General features: G+C 41.3%; 1 protein-coding gene across 14 annotated transcripts in view; it reads right to left on the reverse strand.

The window, feature by feature from the left end:
• Window positions 1-1,068: 1,068 nt before the first annotated feature.
• The window catches only part of TNRC6C (trinucleotide repeat containing adaptor 6C), a 100,006-nt gene continuing 76,588 nt past the window's right edge, over window positions 1,069-24,486 (reverse strand). For 7 of the 14 annotated variants that reach the window (XM_083874408.1, XM_083874402.1, XM_083874409.1 and 4 more), the window contains 13 exons: window positions 21,225-21,398; window positions 19,830-19,976; window positions 19,284-19,406; window positions 17,893-17,976; window positions 17,361-17,595; window positions 15,500-15,667; window positions 14,299-14,490; window positions 14,015-14,158; window positions 11,168-11,284; window positions 8,721-8,918; window positions 7,350-7,420; window positions 6,487-6,626; window positions 1,069-4,367 (listed from right to left, as the gene is read on the reverse strand). In XM_083874408.1, the coding sequence (XP_083730534.1) occupies window positions 4,007-4,367; window positions 6,487-6,626; window positions 7,350-7,420; window positions 8,721-8,918; window positions 11,168-11,284; window positions 14,015-14,158; window positions 14,299-14,490; window positions 15,500-15,667; window positions 17,361-17,595; window positions 17,893-17,976; window positions 19,284-19,406; window positions 19,830-19,976; window positions 21,225-21,398 (2,154 nt within the window). In that variant the 3' untranslated portion in view covers window positions 1,069-4,006. The remainder of the gene's footprint in view (window positions 4,368-6,486; window positions 6,627-7,349; window positions 7,421-8,720; window positions 8,919-11,167; window positions 11,285-14,014; window positions 14,159-14,298; window positions 14,491-15,499; window positions 15,668-17,360; window positions 17,596-17,892; window positions 17,977-19,283; window positions 19,407-19,829; window positions 19,977-21,224; window positions 21,399-24,486) is intronic. The other 7 variants (XM_083874410.1, XM_083874414.1, XM_083874407.1 and 4 more) reach the window with 4 other exon arrangements.

Below are 24,486 nucleotides of genomic sequence, written 5' to 3' on the forward strand. Positions count from 1 at the left end.
CACACCAAAACTGAAAGCCCTCCTTGCCAAGGACAAAATGCCCAACAAAACACAACCCAAAGAAAGAATCAGAGGAGGAAAAGAAAAGGCAACTCTCTTTTAAATTTCATTACAAACACCTGGAAGAGGAGGAAACAAGAAGACAGTGGGAGGGGCAAGCAGCTTCCAGTAAAAACCAGCTGTGTGATTTTGGGGCCAATCAAACTGGCAGAACAAGCTCCAGACTGGGCATTTTTGCCTTTTCCATAAAAGAGGTTACCCCCAAAGCTGGTATTTGAGTATTTAAACTGTATCTTATCTGCCCCACTGGGTCTTTCCTATGGAATTGTGGCTCATGGACAATCCCAGTAACAGTGTGGATGGTGGTTCAGGGCTGGGAATAACTCTCAGTAATCCAGCTGTTCATGCCAGATGTTCCTTCCTGAAGGGATTGGGGGAATGAGCTCCTGTGGACAAACTGACACCCCCAAGAGCAGGGGCCAGCCCTGCTGAGCATCACCCCAGGCATGGAGCAAGGCTGGGACCTCTCCATGAACCCCCAGCCCTGCACCTCCCGTGCCTCAGGTTGGCATCTTTGGGGGAAAAGAACCTTCAAGTGGTGAACATCTTCCTAAACTCAAACCCTGCAAGGTCAAACATGAAAATATTTTGCTGTTTCTCTCCTTTCTTAGGGAGTATTGCTCACCTCAAAAAGATCAGTGGAGCTTTAGAGACACCCAGGGCCAAAATTGGGGTGGAGCTGGGGGAGCCCCCAGCCTGGCTGGAGGGGGTAACAAACTCACCTACTGTGCTCCTGAAGGCATGGAGAAATGAGAAAAAACGGAATCTGAACACAAAAATGGGTTCTGCTGCTCTTGGATGAGATGTGCAAAGCGTTGATGGAAAAGCTCATGAGTGTCACCAGCAGAGAGCAGAGGGGTGACCACAACAGGAGGGGTTTGCCTGGCTGTACACATCATTCTCATTCAAAATTAAACTCCTTCCATGAAATACCTTCACAGATTTAACAATATATATATATATATTTAGTATCCCCTGCATAAAAGAAAAATACACATTATTTCAACAGCCAAGAAAAAACTGCAATTTATTAAGTTTCAAAGAATCTTCGTACTCTTGAAAGCAACTTTCGGTGCATGTTCTTTTAACAATCACATTCTATGAGGAGAATAAACATTAAAAGCCACAATTGTTGGTTTTCTTTTTAATCTCAGAGTTACAGACATCTTTAATTCAAAAGGAAAGGCCAAAAAAAAGAAAAAAAAAAAAAAAGAAAAAAAAAAAGCCCCTAAAAACAAAACCCACCCAATCCCTCCCCCCCAACCCCTCCTCCAACAGAAATTTTCATTCCCAATTTGAAAATATCAGGAGTTTTTTCTACAACTCAATGCTAAACTTCAGCATGGAAAATTGTATGTAAACACGCACATACACACATATTTTATATAAGTGTGTGTGTGTATATATATATATAAAATATATATGTAGGAGGCGTGTAATGGCAATGAGATGCAATTACTCTGAGGAAAGGTTATTCAGCTAAATACACTACTAAAACTTGAGAAAAAAACAGAAACAAAACCAAAAACAAGTCTTGAACCCAGTTTGTGCATAGTTCATGATCCTCTATAAAACCAGCTTTTGTTAATTTGCAATCTTGCAGGACCCTTTAAATCTGATAAAACCATTAAAAAGCTAATCTTCCAAAAAAAAAAGAAAAAAAAAGAAAAAAAAAGAAAAAAAAAAAAAGAAAAAAAAATGTAATGCACAAGTTTCCTGATCCAAGCAGGCAGGGAGCACAATGTTCATATAATTTTTAAAACATACTTGAAGTGTATGTTATTCCATTGTCTTTCTTCCTTTCAAAACAATCAAAAACATTGATCTTTTTTTTTTAAACATAAAGCGATTTTTAATATATAAAGCACTCTTCAAACATCTATTTCTTTTGAGTCCATTATTTGGTAAATATGTAACTGCTACACATTAGATTAGGTATTTTCTTCTTTCTTACTGTCTTTTTTTTTTATTTTATTTTGTTTTTTAATAATATCTTCAGTGCTAGGAGTTGGGTTTTAAAAATACATGAAATGGTGTGGAGTTGCTCCTCGGGAAACCCGGCTTTCCTGAGACATCTTCCACCATGTGCAAGATAGTGATCACAAAGTTTTCGCCACTTTGACGAAGAGGAGGAAAACAACAACAAAAATAGTACACAGCAATGGCCAAAGAAAAGGATAATACAACAACACTGTTCAATCCCAGAGCTCTGAAGTAGCATATCTTCATTCTGAAAATAGTTTTCTTTACGATGGAAGTCTTTTTTTTGTTGTTTTGTTTTTTTTTCTCTTTTTTTTTTTTTTTTTGTTTTTAAATTCCTTTTTTTATTTTAAAGTTTGAAGGAGAAAAAAAGGTCTGTAAACAGGTGGGAGCCAAAACTCCTGGCTCCTCCAAAAGCAGTCAAAACTTATGTCCAAGTGCTTGTTTCTGTTCCTGCTTGCAAGGGAACTATCAACTCTTTACAATTATCTATGGCCACAGTTCAACAAGAGTATTTTTTTTTTTTTAAACTTTATATTCCGAATGGAAAAATGGTGCAATACTCCGGTAATAATTTTCTTGCATTAGTCCACAATAAAAAGCCGCTAAAGGTAGATATACATATTATTCTCCAGAGATACACACTGTAATTTTTAAAATGCAATAAGAGTCCTTGAGTAAACATTTACACGTGAATTGTCGCCGGCCCCTTCTATCAGTTTCTTTCCTTTTTTTTTTAAATTTTTTTCTTTTTTTTTTTTGTTTTTTCTTTTTTTTGTTTTTTTTTTTTTTTTTGTGTGTGTTTTTACCATTACAGGATTAGCTACAAGAAGGGCTGCGGACACTCAGTGCAAAGTTAGAAGCTAATAACAATTAAACATTTGACCAATGAGCAAATAAAAAGCATATACTGAACCAAAGGGAAAAAAAACTTCACACGTTGAGTTAAACCACACACACACATACACACACACACACTCACTCACATCTGTCCCAACAAAAACATAGAGTCTGAACTTTTAAAAAAAAATTCTTAGAGCCTGTTTTTTGTGTACTGATGCTGACCTGGAAGTGTAATAATTCAACTTAGAAAGTGTTCACATTTTGTTATTGGCCTGCTGGATTCAAGTATTTGCATGTTGATATGGTTTGTTGCTTTTTTTTTTTTTTAAGTTTTTTTTGTTTCTTTGTTGATTTTTTTTTTATTCTTTTTTTAATTTTTATATTTTTTTGGGATTAAAAAAATGACATGAAAAAGTAATGAAACAAGGGTAATGTGCATAGGCAGATCCATGGGAGTAGTGGACACAGAGATACCCCAGCCCTGCCCTCCCTCCCCCCCTTCTCAACCTGTACAGTCCAGAGTTGCCACTCGGAGTCATCACTTTTCTGTACCAATGGTAAAATATCACACTTCACCCTTTCTGATTATTGGGTCCGCCTCTGTAATGTGCATAATAGTCACAGGCTCATTTAAATAGGCTTTCATTTCCCCTTCCCACCCCCCCCCCCAGTTGATAAAATAACCCTTTCCAGCCCAAATTCTGAAAAGTGCCCTTCATGATAGACCTATTCTAAGCAGCTTTTATACTTGGTTTTGAAAAATCACCATACAAACATAAAAAGACGACATAAAACAAACAAAAAAAAAAAGCCATGAAAAAAGTAAAACCTGTCATTAGCATGTGACACTGACCAAAGGAGCCCATACTGTTTCAGGAACAGTTCACAAGGACTTCTGCAGTTTCGGATTCGATATTGGACAGAGGTACTAAGGAGGGCTGCCAGTCTCATGGGTTAAAGCTGGATTCTTCATCAAGCCCGGGACTGGAAAGGGTTACCATTTTTTTTTTTTTTTTTTAATTTTTTTTCTTTTATTAATTTTTTTTAAATTTTTTTGTTTGTTTGTTTGTTTTCCTTTAGTGCTGATGATTGTTATTTCCATTCTGTTTCCTCTCTGGTCTCCTTAGATGGACTCCCCGCTGAGCAGATCCCCTGGCAGGAGGGTGTTGAGGGGCGTGGGGCTCCCGATGACTCGCCCGTCGTCGGCGCTGGGGGGACCCCAAAGGCTGCTGGAGTACTGGGGCACCCCTCCCCAGAGCAGGTCGCTGCTGCCCTTGCCCCCCAGGCACGGGGGGTTCCAGTGGCCGGCGTCGGGGCGCACCAGCCCGTGGGAGCTGCCCGAGGAGCCCAGGCGGCTGGGCGTGGATCCAGTGTTGGACTGCCAGCTGGAGGTGGGCGGCAGCGCCTGCCCCTGCGCCAGGAAACGGTTCACTTCTTCCTCACCAGCAAACTCCGCCAGGATGGTGGTGTTGCCCAGGACACACCTGAGGGGACAAAAGAAGAGTGAGGTATTGTCACGATCATGACACGAAAGAATGACACTTGCCTGTCGGGTTGAGAAGCGAGAAAAGGCGGCTTTTATTTTGGGAAACTCAACTTATATAGGTTTTGGGATTTGGTCAAGGACTGGGGGGGGACAAGATCAAGGTCAAGAGAAGGTCAAGGATTAGAGGATGAGAGGAACACTCTTCTGACTCTAGTGGTCAAACCAGCAGTCCTTCACAGAGAGGAATGCAAAACCAATCTACTTTGTTTATGTTAAAAGCATGAGAATTCCAATACAAGAATGTAAACAAAATCAGGGCAACAAGGTATTGTTGCAATAGGACATGAAACAAAGGTGTTTGACTCCAGTCAGAAGGCAGTAGAAATCAGAAGGTTTTACATCGCCCTGATCCTTTTCAGCCTTCTGATGTTTGCATTTTTGTAGTGAAGTTTCTCACAGATTTTCATGTAAACAAAGTGATGTTTTCACATTCCTCTCTTGAGGAAGGACAATTGATGGACTTCTAGTTTGACCAGTAAAGTTCAAGAGGTATCAACCTCATCCTCCAATCTGTGCTCATTGTACAAAATCTATATAAATCAAAGTAAGAAAATAAACACCCCTCTTTTTGCCCTGAAGACCTGACTGTGTGCGTGTCATTTATTTTGTGTCCTATAGTGACAGTTTTATTTACAATTCATTCAGCCTTTTTATAATATGCTGTGCATTATTGTCACATTACTGGTCCATAAGGCTGACACCTCTCCCATTAGCTCAGTAACAGAAATAGCAAACAACTCCTGTTGTCATGGGAAAGGAATATTGTTTACACAAGGTTGTTTTGGGAAAAAGAAAAACTGTTGAAAAGTTTCCCCTTGAGAAGAGCTAGCTCTTCTCAAGCTCAGAAAATACCGATTCCACAAGGTATGGTGTGCACAAAGGACTTTTGTGGATATTCTGTTGGGAAAGGCTGAGGGAATTGGGGTTGTTCAGCCTGATCTAACTGCAGCCTTCCAGGGAACATGGAGAGAGACTGTGGGCAAAGAGGAATGGCTTCTGACTGACGGAGAGCAGGGTTAGATGGGATATGAGGAAAATATTCTCCACTGTGAGGGTGGGGAGGCTCTGGCACAGGGTGCCCAGAGAAGCTGTGGCTTCCCAGGCAGTGTCCAAGGCCAGGGTGGACACTGGGGCTTGGAGCAGCCTGGGACAGTGGAAGGTGCCCCTGCCCATGGCAGGGTGTGGGACTGGATGAGCTTTAAGGTCCCTCCAACCCAAGCAATTCTGTGACCTTTCCCCAAGCTGAAATTGAGGTGAAAATTCCTGCCACACCCACTCAGTTTCAGCAATCACCTGTCTCTTCAACCAAGCCTGCTCTGTCCTGTTTTCTATCCATCTTTCTACATCCACAAACACCCAAATCCACACATGTGGAGACCACCTCCTCTAACTGATACATCTTGGAGCCTCAATTCTCTTCAGGAATAAGGACAGAAGTTCTCCAGCCACATGATGCTCCCACTGCCTCAGTACTTTTATTACGCTCATGCTATAACCTGTTAATGAAGAGAATTGCTTCCCAACTCTAAATACCCAAGTAATTCTCCTGAAACATCACTTTCTGTATTCTTCATTCTTCCCAATGGCACTGATTTTATCACTCCAATTCTCCAGCCTCTATGCCCATTAGTCCTTGGGAGTTTAAAACTCCTAAAAAGCAGATTTTGTTGTCATACACTTCTCTCATAACTCCTTTAAAAATAGGTGTTATGAGACCATGAACACATTCCTTATTCAGCACTGATTTATCCTCTCTGTTTCTCTCTTAAAGCTAAAACCTTGTCCTGTGCTCTCCCTGAGGTTCCCTTGGAATCATGCCTTACAAATTCTTTGTGGCCTTACAGGTGACAAGTCCTAACTGAGGTTACTATTTATGCCGAATAAAGTTTTGTAATGCCCTCTTATCCAGCATCAACCCCCAGTTAACCTTCTTCTCTCCCATCAAGTAATCTTAAAAATCAAGATTGAAGTAACTAGTGATCAGTTATGCCTAAGAAAAAACATTTTCTGAGCTAGAAGTGGCTTTGTAACAAAAGAAGGAGGGAGCAGGAACATACATGTGCAGAGACTTCTGGGCCTTGGCTGCCTCCTCCTTGGAACTGTATCGGACCACAGCATTCCCTTGGGTCAGGTTCAAGTGGAATGTGATGAGAGGGCCGTGCTGCAAACACAGTGTCCGCAGTGTGGAGCCATCGATCTGCCAGAGGAGGGAAGGGCACCAAAGGTTACCTGTGCTCTTGTGGTCTCACCTTAAATGCTTCATTAACAAGGGTTTAAAAGCTAAACAGTGAGTACAACTGAAAGGAAAAAATAAGTACCTAATTACAAACTTGTTGCTCTCTGCATGGAGAGAGACATCCTGTCTTTTTAAGAATTTCCTACAGTCCAGTGCACAATTTTTCCCAAATTAGGTTATACAAATTATATCTATCATTAGATGTCCATAGAAATCCAGAAACAAGTCAAAGGAGAAAAACACACTTCATAAATGTAATTAAATTTTCCCCAAGATTAATTTGGATGTCTGCATCCAAGGCTTTGTGGCTTATGTTCTTCCTTTGGAACAACACAGTGAAGGACAAGTAAAGGATGTGACAGACATATGACAAGAACAAAAAACCCATAGGAAAATCAGATTTTACATCTCTGCATGTGCTTTACAACATCATTCACCTCCAAACTTACAGACACACAAATGGTGCCCACTGAATGACTAATTACAGGCTTGAAAGTTCGTACTTGATTTGACAGCACTTTGAAAACTAAACAAATTCCCTGCAGAAGACAGATACTTGTAATAAATGCAGAATAATTATTCCTCTTTCAAATGAATCAAACAGCCAAGGCTGCTAAATGTTGTTCTCATAATCTCTTAAATTCAGGTGTCTTTTCCTGCCCAGTTTTGTACAATCCCAGTTACCTGGGGGGTGAGGTTCCGAAGAACCAGCCAGCTGCTTGTTCTCCCTGAGCTGTCAGTACTCCATGCAGAACCTGCAACACAAATCCCACAACAAAACATTTGATCACGCCTCTGGAGAGCACCTTACAGGCAAATTTATCTGCAATCACAACACACTAACAAGGCTCAGTGCTGCTGAAAACAAATCCTACAGCAGTTTCCTCACATCTTGATTTACTGCCTCCCCTGAATGAACGGTTGCTGAATGAAAAGCTGCTCTTGTTACATTTCAAAGATCTGTGGCATTTTTCATACTCCCACAGTAACTATTAGGGAGCTAGTAGATGCAGGTATAGCACTGCAACAAACTGGATCCTCAGGATGCATTAAAATTAATCTGCAAGACACATTTTAAAAGCAGTTCTGATGTCCAAACTCAGATTGCTGCTTGCTAATAAAGATTTTTATAGCACTGCAGCACTCTGCTCTCTTGCCAAGGACAGATTAATGTGTATGACTTATTCAAAACAGGTATTTCTGCACTGACAATGCCCTGATTGAACATACAAGGACATAACCAACAAAACCTGCTCTAACAACCTCAGCCTGGTGCTTTACAGCTTGGTGGTTGACAGTAGGAAGCTGTACAAGCTTGATATTTATGAGTGGCAATTGAGAATCACAGTGGGTCCTGTGAGTGCTCCAGAGAGAATCCTGGGAGCAGCTTCATCTGCCCTTCCAGCTGGGGGTTTGGTGAAGAAACATCCAAAATAAATGGGGAAGAGGGAAGTACATTTAATTCTCAACTTAGTGTAAGCAGATTATTACAACAGCTTTATAAAATAGGACTAATACCTGCATATATATTGATATTTATATAGGTAGAGATATCTAAATATAGATACATACATACATACATAGCCAGATCCATGGCTTCTCATATTTGCATTAAAGCAAACAAAGGCTTATAAAAAGAGGGGTCTGCATGAAAAAATACAGGCATTCCCTGAGGGCTCTGCAATGCCATCAAGTCCCAAATGCTCCACATCCCTGTGTTCCATATTAAATTCCACAGGCTCCTCTCTTGAAGTCTTAGATCACACCACAGAACAGGACACATGTTTGAAAGACATTTTTAGAAATTAAAGAACTGGGGGAAAAAAATCCTAGTTGGGAGTTAAACAAATTGGGAAATTCCTGTGTAAAATCCCTAACATGACCAGCTGAAAGATGTTTCATTTACAACTTATTCCAAGTGAAATACGGAGACAGGAGATCCATCCCCAGAACAGCAGCACTCCAGCTGTGTTAAAGCTCTGGTTTCTGGAGCCTCCCAGACAGAGCAGAAGCAAACAGTGCTAAAAAGAAGGCAGAAGAGAGAGCTGTGAGTACCAGAGGAGTAAGAAGAGCTGGTCCAGCCCAGGGGACTGGCACCCCACGTGGAGGATGGCTTGGTGTTGGTTAAGCCTGGAGGAGGTCTCGTTGGAGCTGTAGTGTTTCTGGGTACCTTCCAGAGTTCGTGGGACAGAGAGGCTTGGGTGTGAGAGATCGGGCCAGAGGACCATGTGGACTTGATGTCTGACAGTTTACCTGCAAGAGAAAAACAGAACATTTGGGTATTCCTCACTGATGGATATCATGGCCTACATCCTCTCAGCTTGTCAGGAGGAAAAGAACAAGTTTCTGTACCATCCAGAGCTATAAATCCTGTATTCTTTGAACCTACTTAAACCACTGTTCACAATTTCCAGTACTTTTCTGTTTAGTGAACCTCACATTACATACAAGTTCCCTTTTGAAAATCTATTGTTTTGTTTTCTTGTAAAAGATGATACAAGGAAAAAAGTCCAGAAAACGGGTATTTGAAATCTGATTTCACCAAAATTATAATGAATCACTTCAAGATTGTCTCTCTCAAAGATTTTACAGGACTTTAACACTTTTTCTTGCACAACTCATTTTACCTAAGATAAAGAATTCAGTCTTATTCATATTCTTCCAATGCATTATTAAAATTCTAAAGATCAAAGACCAAGAAAAACTTAATTTCTGAATATTGGAAGTAACCTGTACTTTTTTTACCAAGTATCTTTGAGAAAAACTGGGTCTTCAGAAGATCAGAGCACACCACAACCTCTATAGCTTTCTGCTGTTGCTTGTTTTTCCTTAATCAATTTTCAAACTCTTCCTGCTGTTCCTGCCAATTCAAAGTTTTATAAAATAACACAAAACCCAAGAACAGCAGACACAATATAGCATTCAGAGGGGCAGACTGAATTGATTTAAATAATGGACGACAAAAGAAATTTTTATTGACCTTTAGACTTACATCCCTGCCTTTTCCTCCTGATACCAACACGTGCTGTGCAATTAGAGCCCAATTTCCCTGTCACAGCACAGTCCTGCTGGTACCAACACTGGCAGCACATGTGGGGCTGGAATGGACTGACAGGGACACAATCCTGCACCTTCTGCCCCAGCAAATGATGCTGTGACTGTGCTGCCCTAATGCTTTAATGCTGATTGCAGAGAACAAGAAAATATTTGGTCTGATAAAATCCAAGATGCAAAGCTCTTGTGAATTTTTATAAAACTAGAACTGGCAGGTTTAGTTTTATGTTGGATCAGTGCTTTAAGACAATGAGGCAGGTGCTGAGTAATTTTTAGAGTCCCAAAGCCAAATATACCAGTTGCAAAATCACAGACTCAGTTACATACACACACACTCCCTAAATTGCCTCCATTTATCTAAATCGTTTAACTCAATTATTTCATATTGAATCATAACAATTTAAGTGAAAGGGCAACCACTCTCCCATCTTCTGGCAAACTGCAGCAACAGAAATAATTTGACAATGACAATGAAGGCATTAATGAATGTAAAATGGTGAGAGAAGAGGAGCAAGTCTGAGTTTGAGAGCTCAGAGCAGCCCGGCCTGTGATGGGGCACCCAATACAGGCACAGCACCACAGGCCAGGTGTTGCTATGACACTGCTTCTCAAGGGACTGACACAAACATTAGATGACACTGCAAAAACAAAACAAAACAAAAGGCAGAAAATAAAGCAGAAATGCATGGCAGATAAAGAAAAGCAAGCCACTCCTTTCTTTCCCTTGAGGAAAACATCCCAAAAAAGCCCTTTGTTTTGCATTCTGCAGCCTGACCCAGAGGCTGCACCTTCAGAGAATTGGAGGGGTTTCAGTGGATCAGCGTTTTCTTATCTAATCCATCTATGCAGCCCAACATAATTTGATAATGGGACAAACTGCATAATTAGGTAGCAACTTTGCAAGCAAAGTTTCCATGCTTTGCAGAAAGAAGCTCCAGAATTTAGAGCTCAGTAAAGAAAATGGGATAATTATTTAGCTCACTTAAAAGCTCAGCCATATAGGAGAGCATCAGGCTTTGCCTTGACTATGAAAGGACACTGAAACCTCCCAGAGCCATGCAAAAAGTACCCCTTGGAGGTACTACTGAAGCTTTTTCTGAGCTGAAGATGTTTCACTTTTAACAGCAAGTTCTTTAACAGCATCACAAATTTCACATCAGCTCTTCCTGGAAGGGTGTGTTCCTGCTGAGGCCCTGGACAGTGTCCCTCCCCCAAAGATCTGGATGCCAGCATTGAGTGACACCAAGTGGAGTAAATCCATTTTTCAGCACAATCCCAGGCACGCCAACCACCAGTCCCCACACCGCAGAGCTGACAGGAGAGCTGCCACTCAGCACAGGGCTACAAACACATTTCTGCCTGGGGCAGCACTCCTGGGAGCACTGGGACAGCACTCCCTAGGACCTTTTCCTGGGAATGCAGAAGCTGTGGAAGCAGAAAGGCCGTACCTGCAATGCTAGGTGCAGATGCAATGCTGCTGAAAGAGCTACTGTAGCCGGAGGCACTAAGCGGCCAGGCACTCGATGAAGGCAGCGTGGCATTCTGAGATGATGTTGGGGATGACCCTGCAGAACCAGCAGAGAAGCAACTAAGAAAGATGGGCATAATGATGTTTGGTGTGACATAAGCAAATCTGTTGTGTGCAAATACAAACCATGCAAGGTGTTTTCCTTAATTAGACTGGTCTCTGAAGTCTAGGAATGAAATGTTACTGGAAGTGGGAGAAAGTGAGGCTGAAGTCTTTAGAAGGAAAGAGAAGAAAGCTGGCACAGGAACAACTGTAGTGCAGAAGGGAAATTCTGCATTTCTTTTACGATAAATGACTCAAAAAATCAGTGTTAAAGTGTTTAGTGTCAGAGGAACAGGCTTCATTTATAAAGGTCCTCTGCCAGCTGACTTAGGCAATGGCAACTGTAGATGAGCAGAGATGTGTATGATAAACTATTCTCTTACCACAGGTGATCTGTCCTAAATTACTCAAGGTAAGCACTTCCCCTACATCCTAATGCCCAAAAGCATCTTTAAATTTTTGCAGACTTTCAGTAAAAGCAAAGATGTATTTCAGCAATCTCTTCTCAAACTGATAACATAAATGAAACAGCACGAAACCACCTCAGTAAATCATTTACAATCTGAGCAGCTATCTAAGCATATGTAGAAATTCCTTACTGGCAGCAAATGAAAGAAACTGAACATAAAATCAAAAATCTTCATTACAAAGACCAGGAGAGCTGAAAGTATTCTCTCTAGCCACCAACAAAACCAAGTGTGTATCCTGGGTGACTTATCATTCCTGACACACAGAGATGGGCTGTGATACTGAAACATCTTTAACTGACTAATAAAAATAGGTGAGCTCTGTAGCCAAGAGCACTGTGTTGAGGTAGAAGGGAGGTAGTAAAAGGTCAGTCTCATCCCTCACAGCTCAATAAAAACCACAGGCTTTGTATTTAACTGGAACAGCAACCAACCAAACTGTACCTTAACCAGACTCTCTGAGCTCCAAGGGACACCAATACAGACATCAGTTTCAAGCAACAGAATTCTGTATCAGGCCCTGTCTGGAAACAATCTATTCCCCGGGCAGGAACTATGGAATTATAGCAGGTTCAAAGGCCCACAGAGTTGAAAATGGTCCTGATTCCTTGTGGCTGCAACTCTCAGCTCATAGAAGCTGACCCTCCAAAGCTTCATTAGCAAACAGGGCAAAGCAAAAATTGATCCAAAAGCTTAAGTTTTGCCTGTTTTTAAGTGCACAGGGCAAGGACAACACACCCCACAGCCTGACCCTCTAACTGGGGAGCAGCTCTGCCAGCACAAGCTCTGTGCTTCAGGCTGCAGTTACACAAGCAGTAAGAATCAGATTCTGCAATTAAAGTTTTTATTGACATTCTAATATTACCAAGCTAAAAAGCTAATGGGGAAAAGAAGCACACACTGACCCCCACAGGCACTGCTTTTCAGAAGGTCTGACCTCTTGATGGCCTGTCTACTTCTGCAAAGACCATCTCTGCTGACCCTCTCTAAGGAGATGAGTTATTTCTTCATTCCACAGACAGATTATGCACCAACAGAGCTAATGTTCCTTCTCTAAAACAGCAAGACTTGTAATGGATATCATCTGATTTTACAGGTACAGCTCTGTAGGTTTAGGATTCTGGCCTGAGGAGTATTTCTTGGGTACACTGTATCTGAAGAGTCACTGAAATATATCTTACAGCTTTTCTTTTTGTAACTTCAAACCTGCCTGTCCCCTTGGAAGCACTTTGGAGTCTTTACATTAATTCAACCTTATTCATTACCCAAATACTTCATGTTTCAGCTGAAAGAAAGGCTGCTTCCTGCTAAGAGACAACTAAAACCACTGCAGGCAACCAACACTCTGGATTCCTTCCCCTCATGTTTCACATCCCTTGCCTGAGGTAACAAGCCCAGAGCTGGACCCTCACTTCAGGGATAGCCCTGCTTTAGAATCTGTGCTGGTATCACAGATGTAACTGTTAAAATAAACTCCCCATTTTTACTCCTTGACAGGTCCTTCTGGACAGCCTGATGATGCTATTCCTGTGCCAATTGCAGTGCTTTGACAGAGTGCAGATAACTTCCTATTTTGGCACTCAGATCACAATTAACCAAACCCCCTTTCCCTTGATCAACTTCCAGCACATGTAGCTAACAAGCAGCTCCGTCACAATGCTTTGCTGTTTTAGAGAATTCCCTTATTATTCTGAAGTAAGCACTGCCAAGACAAAAGGAATGGAAACAGCACTGGGAAATACTAGTTTACTACTCAGTTCTCAGTTTTTTTTTCTTTTATGGTTTTGGAGATAAAACAGTTCTAATTTATTTTGTTTATTGATCTTCTAACAAAGCTACAATTAATTAGTGTACCAGAAGCCTGCTGTCTCAGCAACAACTATGGAACTTTTGTATTGAGTCTTCTGAGAATTCACAAAGTGTATGGAGGAGGGTGGGCAGTGTGGAGAGCAAAATCTTGATCAAAACCATGTGAGATACAGGTTAGAGAAACTTCCAGTGACCACAGAAGTTTAAATTACATCTCACAGCCTTTTCCAACATGAAAATATTTACATTCCCATGGAAAAGAAGAAACTTCTTAATCCCTTCTTTTAAAACAATTATTTCTGGATAGTCAGTGACAGTTCCGAGCAGAAGCATTATTAGATTAGGAGCACATGCAAAAAAATATGTTTCATCATAACAAATGAGGTCAACCCTTTTTTGGAAGGGAAAAAGAAAGTATGCACAGATGTGGGAGCAATCTGTGTGTTTACCTCCACTCTTGAGCAGATAACGATTCACATCCTGGATTGTGGTGTTGATGGTGGGCCCAGTTGGAACACTGCCAGGAGTAACATCAGGGTCATTTTCAGGATCAATATTCTGCAGTCCTTTCCATGGCACTCCTGGGTGAAACTCTGCTCCAAACACAATAAAAAGGGAAGTGTGTGAAGTAATAATTCTCCAAAGCTCCTGCACATCATAAGGACTCAAGAAACCCACCCAACAAGCCGTTTTAGGGCCATGGGTCACACAGCAAGGCTCTGGACTGTGTTACCTGGTGGCCAGTTGATGCTGGAGCCATTGGAAATCTTATCACTATCGGATTTGGCACGTGACCAGCTGTGAGGAACAGCTACAGGTGGGCTGGCAGGAGACTCACTGTTCTGGATCAGATCATAGCGGCCATAGGAGTCATCGAGGGAGGACTTTCCCGGAGGACCAATACTCAAACCTCCAGGGATAGCACCTGCAAGGAGTGAAATGGGGATTGGAATTTCATCAGGAGATATATATATTCTTTTTTTTTCTGTATTACAAAGATAAAATACAATCACAGTAAGCCAAGCTTAACGGCATCTGAAGCCTTAGCAGGGATTACAGCTGAGAGACACACTGCTGGTACAATCAACTCAAGTTAAAGAATTCAGCATTAAATTCCTGCCAAAAAAGACTAAGCAATTCAAATCATCACACTGATGGTAAATAGGAACTTGCTGAGACAGCATACCAAGGAATATCCCCCATCTCATCCTTCCCTAGGCATTCAGTGCTGACAGGATGGATGATTTGAAATGGCTGTTCTCATGTTCCTACAAACTATCAAACAACAATTTGGCATCAGCAGTGCAGCTACTTGCAGAACCAAAAACTGCTGTAGAAGAAATCATTCATGCTGCTCATAATAAAATCCAGGATATAATAAAGTTAACAGAGCCCCATGTTCTAAGAGAATAAATTTGGTACAGGAAATAAAGGAATAACTGGCTCAGGATACTGGAGGCATTAGGGATAAAGGTGTTCAAAAACATTAGCAATTACTTCTGGAAAGGTAAGAAGTTTGTGTCCCTAACTGTAGGCTGAGTAACCATGTAATCTATCATACCTTTGTTCAGGGAAAGGTTGATGAAAAATTTGGGAGAAAGCCAGTGTAAAGTTTTTTTGGATTGAAGGTATGCAGGTCTGGAATAAGGGGAAGATTGTGGGATTTGTTTTGCCAACACTAAAGGCTTGTTTTACTTGAACTGCATGACCCCAGCAACAAAATTCAATAAATGAAAAAACATTCCTACACTGCATGCAGGGAGTGACAGCTGCAAGCCCTTCACTGCAGGAATCATCTATAAAATCTGATGGGCTCAGAGGCGCTCGTACCAACCATTTGTGAGCATTTACACAAGAAACGAACATGAGAGAAATAATCCCAATTGCCTTGTGGCTGGGATCACCAAAAGGCAGGGGCTGCCAGGGGACATTACCGTGCTTGCTGGAGTTCTGGTCAAGAGAAGAAGCAGCACTAGACAGATTATCCATTGAGTTGGGGTGTGTCCACTGAGGAAGGCGAGACTGGGACTGAGAAGTGTCCTTCACTGACAAACCACCAGTAATGTCCATGTTATTTACATTCATGTTCGGGTTCAGTCCAGCTGGGGGGGAAAGAGATCCTTAGACATCCATCACATACTGAGGGATTGAAAAGCTGTGTTTGAAATCCAGCTGCAGGAATTGCTCAACATTGATTTTCAGCTATCTGTATGCACGTGTGGTATTTTCAACGCATATTTTCAAGAATTTTTGCTTTTATGGAACACCAAAAGAGCTCCCATGAATTCAGAAAAAGCTAGAACTTTGCTAAAAAGGGGGAAACCAAGATGTAGGGGAAATACTCTAAGGATGTCGGTGTTTCTACTTGCACTCTCTTCACTTGTCTGGGAAAAACGCTCTGGAATGTTGTGTTTAAACCAGTTGGCACCATTCCATGACTAAGGCAAAGTATTCCTAATGTCTCCCCAGCACCCCCCCACAATGTCTGCCACTTCACTTTGCTAAATATCCCCCAAAAAAGGAGCCAATGAAAGGTCAGACAAACAGCTGCTGTTCATCAGAGCAGGTTCTGCACTAACTGGGCTTCTGTTTTGTATACACAGAACAAAATCACTCAGACTGTTATTTAGGGAATAATTTTGACATGTTTCTGTGACATGAATCTGGGTCTTTTTGATATATAATCCTGAATGTTAGCAGATCACAGAAAGCTGAGATATCATAAGAACCTCTCAGACTTAGGCCTTTAATTCACAAATCTTTTTGCCTTCTGATGCTCTCAGCCACAACAGCTCACCACAGCAGTCAGAATTACCTTCTTAACTGCTGCATGGCAGATAAAGCTTGGCAATACTATTGTACCCAGCATAAAGAGAGTCACAAAGAGATTAAATTAATTCCTTTATGTCATAAAGGAAGTCTGTAGCATACATCAAACAATCACACAGCAAACAGGTCTGAAAGGTTGCTCTGTTCACTCTCTATCCAGGCCCAATCAATTATTTTGACTTCAATCATATTTGACAGATCTATGTTTGACCTAGCACAAAATGCTGGTGAAGAAGATTTCAGGAACTTCCTAGATAATTTATTCCAGGACTCTTCTCTGCTTAAACCAAGTGATCCTTAATGTCTAACTAGATCTCCTTTTATGCAACTCAAGTTTATTACCTCTTGCATTAGGAAATGCAAGAAAACATCTTCCTTTACATTTTACATCCTTTACATCTTCCTTTACCTTTCTGTCCTTTACATTTCTGAAGATTCTTGCATGTCTCTTAAATCTTCTCTTTAGACTACTGAGCAGAGATTTCATCTTTTCCTTAACAGTTGTGTTTTTGAAACATGTAATCACCTCCACTACAGTATTTGTGCATTCCTTCAAACTGATCCACATATTTCTTGAAATACACTGACCAGAACTGATGCCTCACCAGTGCTGACTAGAGCAGAAAGATGACTTCGCACAACTGTTTCCCAGATGATAATCCTGTTTATCAACATGACATCTGTGTATTTTACAACGTGACGCGGTTCATTTATATTTAGTTCATAAATAGCAACATATATAAGTAGTTAATTAGGCAAATCTTCTGCTCTGATATTTGTAGGCAGAACAGAGGTGAGCAGATACAGCTACCACACAGGCATGATTACGTTTTAGTGCTATGTAATTAATAAATCAATTAAAGAATATATATATAATCTGCATTTGTTACACTGTGGAGCAAAATTTTGAGATGTGAATGGAGGAGCTGGACTCCCTGTGTGCAGCTGCTGCAGGAGGACACTCACCAAGTGGAGGGTAAGGAGCAAAGGTGTTCGGTGAAGACTGTTGCTCTTTGGTCTGCAGGTCAGGAAGGCCGGGAGCCTGGGGATGGGGTGAAAAGCTATCCATGGCTGATTTGCCTGCAGAGGGGTGCAAAGATAGATGTGGAGGGGGAGGCTGCTGCTTCATAAGCAGGGCCTGGGCCAGCTGGCGCTGGTGCTGCTGGATCTGCTGCTGCATGTTATTGATTGTACGTGCAACCTGCAGGGAGAGAGCCAACAAACAACTGTCAGGGGTCAATCCACACAAATGCACTGCATTTCTTTGCCTTTCTCTAAGTGAAATAACACACTACAGATACAAACTGGCTGCATAAAGGGATGAAAAGCTTTCCTCCAGTGAGGCTGTGGATCAGCTTTATCACTCAGCACCTTCCCTGTCCAGCACTGCATTCCTGATTTAAGGATGCTTTAGCTGCTTTGGTGTAACATCTCTGAGCCTCTCCAAGCTACTGAAACCAAACCCTAAAGTAGAGATTGAGCTGGCAGGGACACCTACTTGCTGCTCCTGTTGTCTCATGGGTCCGGAAACGTTACGCTGAGCCTGTAACATCTGCTGCTGGATTTGTAAACGTTGGTACGCCTGTGGGGACAGGGACAGGGACAGGTCACACACAGCACACACAGAGAGCTCAACACGCTCCCTTCAGCTGCTCTGCTGCACCACAACACAGGAAAACCAAACTCTGCAAGGTTCTCAAAACACTCCACCAAGCAACAACAATAATCCTGTTGCAAATGTATTTTATAATACATTCATTTAACTCTCATGTTCATTTTCTTTTAAAAAAAACCCCAAAAAAGTAGTAAGTCCATATGGCAAAAAGCAGTCATAAAAGATAGGAACCTACATATTTTTCTGAAATAATGATAACAGCAAAAATTAAAATAGAGGTTTATAATATTATATAAATAGTATAAATACCAATTGTTATTTTTGGTTTGGCCATTTTGAGTTCTGTCAACACTCTGTAGTTAAATCACTTGTGCTGCTTTATTCTTAAAAAAAATCCACAATTTTCAAGTAGCTGGCTTGACAGCAAATTTTTTTTTTACATGGTAAGTTTCTCTGAAACATATGAATTCAAAATCCAAATGAATTCTGTACAGGTATTTTTTAAGTAGCTGGGTACTGTCCAATTATTATGAGAATAATGCTTTGCTCCTCAGAACTAGAGAAAATAATCAGAAATGAGTAACAGCATCTAACACTGTTACTAATAAAAGAGTTTGACTAGCACACTGAGACCAGCAACTGAACTAGTCTATCACATGTTTAACTTGGCCAATAGTGAGTTCCCAGTATCTCTTTTTAAAATATTCTTAAAATCCAATTAAGCATTTTCATATGCATTTAAAAATACAGATATAAAATTTGCAAACATAGCAAAAGCACACAGAAGTAAGTAGTTCTTATCACATGATGTGTTTAATATACACTCCATTAATTAAAGGAAATTCACCCTACACTTTATTTGTCAGTGAGGGAAGTGAAGAATTTCTGTAGGTAACTTAGGTGACCAGCACTGCCAAGACTTCTCTCATTATGCTGTGACACTTGTGTCCAGTTTAATTCTTCTACTGACATGTAACACACAGGCCAGTGCTGCTTGAGAACACACTGTGTTATTTATACCAGTAGGAAGACAACTGACTTTTAGTTCCACTGATCAGCTGTAAAGGATAATTATTCCACAAATGACTATTTATAAAGCCCAAGGCAAAAAAAAAATAATATTATGTTTCTTTAAAAAGAAACTTTACCAAAGAAATCAGCAGCTGATTGTTTAGAAGATCTGTCATCTCATTTAAAAATTTAGCCATTCTCCTATTTTATCTTCATGCCTTCAATTCTGATTTAGAGCTTATCTGCCATGTCTTTTAACTTACCAGCTGCAGCTGATAGAGCTGGTTCAACATCGTCATATGCTGAGGATTATTAATTGGCGAGGTTAACTGTGCAGGGCTGAGACCAATGTTTTTTGCTGCAAACTGCAAAAGCTGTGCTTGAACCTAAAGAAGAGAAGAGTGTTAAACATTGTACATTTACTTTAACAGTGGCAATTGTGTGAGCCATTAATAAGAGTCACGTCAGCTGGAAAATGTTACTGTCACCAGAGGTAATACCGTGAACTATCAAAAAAATTAGCAAGAGGCTCTAATACAATCATAATAACCATATTTAAGTGTTCAATTATAAAAAAAAGAGATGAGAACAAACTCTTCAGGAACACCACTGTGCAAAAAGGAGCACGAGAACGTGCTCTCAGAGGTAATTATATGATATGCATGTGAGAACACCTCAGCCATGTCACATCTTCCTGCCTAGGAAACAAATAGCACAGACACAGCCAGGCAGCGAAGTCTCAGGAGCATGACAGAGCACGAGAAGAGTTCCAGGGAAAGGGGAAACGTCTGAGTGAGGTGTTGTCTGACCTGAGGGGATAGAAACTGAGGCACTTGAGCACGAAGACTAGGCTGGGATGAATTAAGAGGTTGCACTGGCGGTTGCTGCGGCTGTTGCATGGTCCTGGCTTGTGCTGCTCCGCTATTGCCAAACATACCCAGATTGCCACTCGGTATCTGCAGCAGGACAACAGTGACACAGGCACTTAATGACACCACTCAGCACATAACCTGGCTGTTACTTGTCTGTGCAGGCTTTGTTCTTAGTGATTGTGACAGGCATGAATCAAGAGACTGGCACATACAAACTGTACTGAAAACCAAGTTTGGAATCGGGCAGGGCAAAGATTGCCATGTACCCAACATTCCAAACCCCCAAAATTTTGCACAGGTGCCTGAACAAAAGGCAGCTGAAGTTGAAGATGACTTTTATAAGGATGTAGAACCCTGGAGGGTCACAAGATGAACAACCAAAAGTACTTGCCAAAAGTGTTTGTATTCGTAGAGCAAAGGACAAAAGAATGGAGGCATTAAACTCCCCATAACCCCATCCTCCAGCTGGCTAAGCAGTTTTGTTACTTAGTCATTTTACAAAGCTACTGATAATGGACATGCTATTAGTACAGACTGCTTTGGAAAGATGTGCTTAATGGGCTGTGAGTCCTGGACAAGTATTGCCTTAAGAAAACTGGCTTTAAAAGAATATACGTAATAAAGAACCACAGCAGAATGACAAAGTTTTTCTGTGTTGTTATTTCATATCTTTGCTGGGGATTCAGTTTGATGGCAAAAATAACCTCGCCATAATCAACAGTACTTTATGGCTTCTCACTCTCATGGTGGAAATCAGTTCCCTTTCCTTCATATCCTCTCATTTTCTTTCTCTCTCAGCCTGTTCTACCCAGGGGCCAAAACACCCCCTTAACTTGATGCTCTACCTGACCCAGGTGCTGCAAGCCCAGTTTCTTTTTTGACACCTGTTAGAATGATGAGATGCCTTGACACTTGGAGCAGGAATAAAAAAGTCTCCAAACCATCCCTGAATAATTATACCAGACAGGAAAGATGAATTAGAGCAATCTCACTGTCTTACAGTCTGTAACAATTAGAATGCCTCAAAAAAAAGAGATTCTCCCTCAGTGAAGGCAGAGCCACATTAGGGTTCAGGAGTATAAATCCACAACACTACAGTCTCCTCTGGATGGATACGTGTCATCAGTAGGCTAATTACAACTAGGCAGTTCTTTTATGTCCTGTAAGGTGAAATGTTTACACAGCAGGTAGCTCCTCCTCTGACATTTCACATGAACAAAGCTGCTGCACTTCCAGTTTAAACCTGTTTTTCCTGGGGAAGAGGCTGACAGGCACTAGCAGCTACTCCAAGAGAGCCGAAATTCCCCTTGGGATCTCCCCCAACAGCCTTACCTGTCTAGAAGAATTCAAGTTTTGCATGCCCAGCCCTGAGGCAATCCCGCCCAGGGTCTGATTAGGGAGTGCACTGTTTGAAAGGGGGAGCTTCAGGCTTGGTGAAGGCAAAAATGGTGAAGTAGTGGGCTCTTCCACTAGGCCGCCATCCTGATTGGAGAAAGAAAGGGTGAGCTGTGTGCCGTGCCAGGAGCCCACAGCGCACAAAACAGTGTCCCATGGAGACAGAAAAGAGCATGGATGGATAAAAAGAGATAGATAAAAAAAGAGATGAATAACAGGGAATGGAAAGCATGGAGTGAAGGGAGAAGAAAGAGAGAAACAGGATTAAGGTACTGTTTTTTGTAACTGTGTCTTAATCCCCAAATGCACAATCACCCTCACCCACCTTTCCAGAGGAAAGGAAGGATTTTAGCAGCTGATTGCAGAGCTATCATGTGGCCATTTTCTTCTCCCCACTTAGGTTTTGTAATTTCTTCTCCACCAGACTGGAAGGTGGAAGGGGGAGAGGCCCAGCCCATTTCAGGGAAGCCCTCTGTCTGTCTGGAAAACTCCAGCAGTGGAGCACAGACATAAACCAGCGCTTTAACAAACCCAAAACTTGAGAAAGGCCACATCAGCTTATTTGACACCAGTCTGCATTTGGTTCCACATCATAGCTCTGCTCTTAAAAAAGCATTTTTGCATTAATCCCCTTTCCTGAGACACATGAGCCTCTTTCAATATTCACATAGCTCTGAGTTATTAATATCCCACTCTGAAACATGACCCTGCAAGGCAGCCAATGAACACAAACCATCAAACCCAGTAATGACAATATGGGCTGGGCAGCCTTCCTGAACATCCCCAGGAGGAGGCAGATTTTAGCAAGGCAGGAGGAGCCCCCTCTGCTAACTGGGCTGTGAGGAACCACGGCTGCACAGGAGGCAGCCCCCACGGAGGGGGGCAAACAGCAAGGCAGAAAATAAAATAAATTAGAGAACCCCCAATCAAACAGGTAGATCTCTGCTCATGTTTCAGTGAGGCTCTGAGCTCTATCTCAAACTGAGCTTTGATGTCTGGGAAGCCTGCGGTAAGCATGATCAAATAACACTGTGTACAAAGCAGGGCTCCAACAAAACAGGCAGAGAGAAAAAGCTTTCATTTGCAATGTGCTGGGCTGCTGTTTTTCAGGCAGTATGTTCACTGCAAGGAAAAGCTTTTTTTAAAGAGGTGAGGAGCTAGGTTATTTCAAACAATAAATTCAATGCCCCAGAAGACTGTGAGATACTGGTGAACCTCCTTTGTTCAAAAAGCAGCCCAGTCTGCTTACCACACACCCAAACTGATGACCTAATGCAGCAAGCATGCTCAGTGAATTGTATGTTTTAAGTTAATCCTGAAAAATGCATTTTCTACAGCTCTCCTTTGATGCAAAGGAAAAGTTTCTTTACTATCAGGCAAAGTGACACTTGACATCCTATCTGACTATCCTGAGGGGGACACTGACATTTTCTAATGATATCCCCAAGGCCTTTCAGCTCGAGATATTTTACATTCTACTGGACATCAGTCACACTCCACAAACAACTGCAGCTTGCATGACAGTAACAGGTTCAAGGATTTCTCTTTAGATCACAGACACATGTTTACAATTCTACCCTTCCCCCTTCAAAGTGAAAATCATTTCAAGCTCAGTGCTTGCTCTCCCCTTCAGATGCCATTGTTCCCTACATGAACAGACCTACTGACCATGAAAGACCCTCCCTGCCCCCCAGATTTATTCAAGTCTTGCCTTCCTGACATTATATTTTCTCAATTTGGAAATAGGCAGTGCCAAGGATGGTGGAGAACAAGCCACACTGGAGACTCTGGCATTTTATTTCCAGACTCCTTCATGAGTGTGCTCCTTGGCTGAATTGCAGCAAATGGCTTTGTGTAAGTTTATAACATTTTGTTCATATTCACCTGGTTCTATTTTATTTAATTTGAGCTCATTGCATTGTGCTGCACACATCTGTGCTCTATAACTGAACTAAAATCAATTCATTTAATAAGAAGTATTTTAGTTGGTCAAATTAAAGCCTCCTTTAGCCATTTTCAAGCCAGACTACAGCACAATTTTACTGCTCACAGTGGTTTCTGACCCATTATTTCTCAGGATCCTTTATGTAATAATTGTTTCCTGAAGAACAATCTTTTCTACCTAACCTTTCCTCTTCAGTGATTTTCTTACAAATTTATGTCACACTTCTTCCTCAGGCTACTCAATTAAAAATTGAATCATCACATTAACGCTCAATCCAGCACTGCTTTGAACTTTTTTGAAGGGACTTGACACAACCATAACATCCTACTGGTAGCAGTGTTTCCTACTACAGTTATCTACCACAAAGCACCACACTGGTGGTTTTTAGGATTTTGGGAAGCGTCTCTCAATAGTTTCACCCACCAAATGTGACAGAATGGAAGCAGAATTACTCAACGGTTTTTAGCCCTATGAGACATGGATAATTTAGCAGAGGATGCCTGGACACTTTGGCAGTGACCTGCCAACAACTGCCACTTCATGAATCAAAATGTCTCAACAGACAGATGAGAGGCTGATGAATCTGCCACAGGTCTTTAGACAAAGTCAGTTACAGAAGTAGCTGGCAGAAAATACACACTGACTTCTTAAAAAAAAAAAAAGATTTTAAAAAAAAATCCTTTCCTAAAAGAGGAAGTTAAAGTAATAAAAGCTCATCTAAAGAAAAGTTATCTTCAAATCAAACAGGAATTAGGCAAAAGAAATCTGGAGGAAATTCAATACTCAAAGAAGAGCTCATCATACAAGGGGTGATGAAAATGGTTTCAGTCATTGAATCACAGGTGGCAGAGATGCAGGAAAGAAGAATTTAAAAGGTTACTTTAAAATCCTAGTGATCATTATCTAACTGTGACATATAAAAAAAGTTTCTTGATAATAATACAATATCCTACTTGTTGTCCCAAAGACAAAAACCAATTACAATCCCCAGAGATTACTGGGCTCAGAATGTGAAGGATGAGGCTGAAAAGATCCAATAAACACTATGTTCAAATCAGAAACAAGGAAAAAGGTCAAGTCAGATGATTTCTGGAAGAACAGGATTGCAGCTAAGAGGCATCAAGGCTGTAGACCTGGATTTTGCAGTAGCAGAGAAGAGGAGCTGACCACTGATCATGAGGGCAGAGAAAAGGAGATTTCATTTGCAAGGTGAGAATTTCAGAGCCCCAAGGCAAACTCTACACTTGAAAAAAA

The sequence above is a fragment of the Zosterops lateralis genome (assembly GCF_965231275.1).
Source record: "Zosterops lateralis genome assembly, chromosome: 18".
Classification (NCBI taxonomy): domain Eukaryota; kingdom Metazoa; phylum Chordata; class Aves; order Passeriformes; family Zosteropidae; genus Zosterops; species Zosterops lateralis.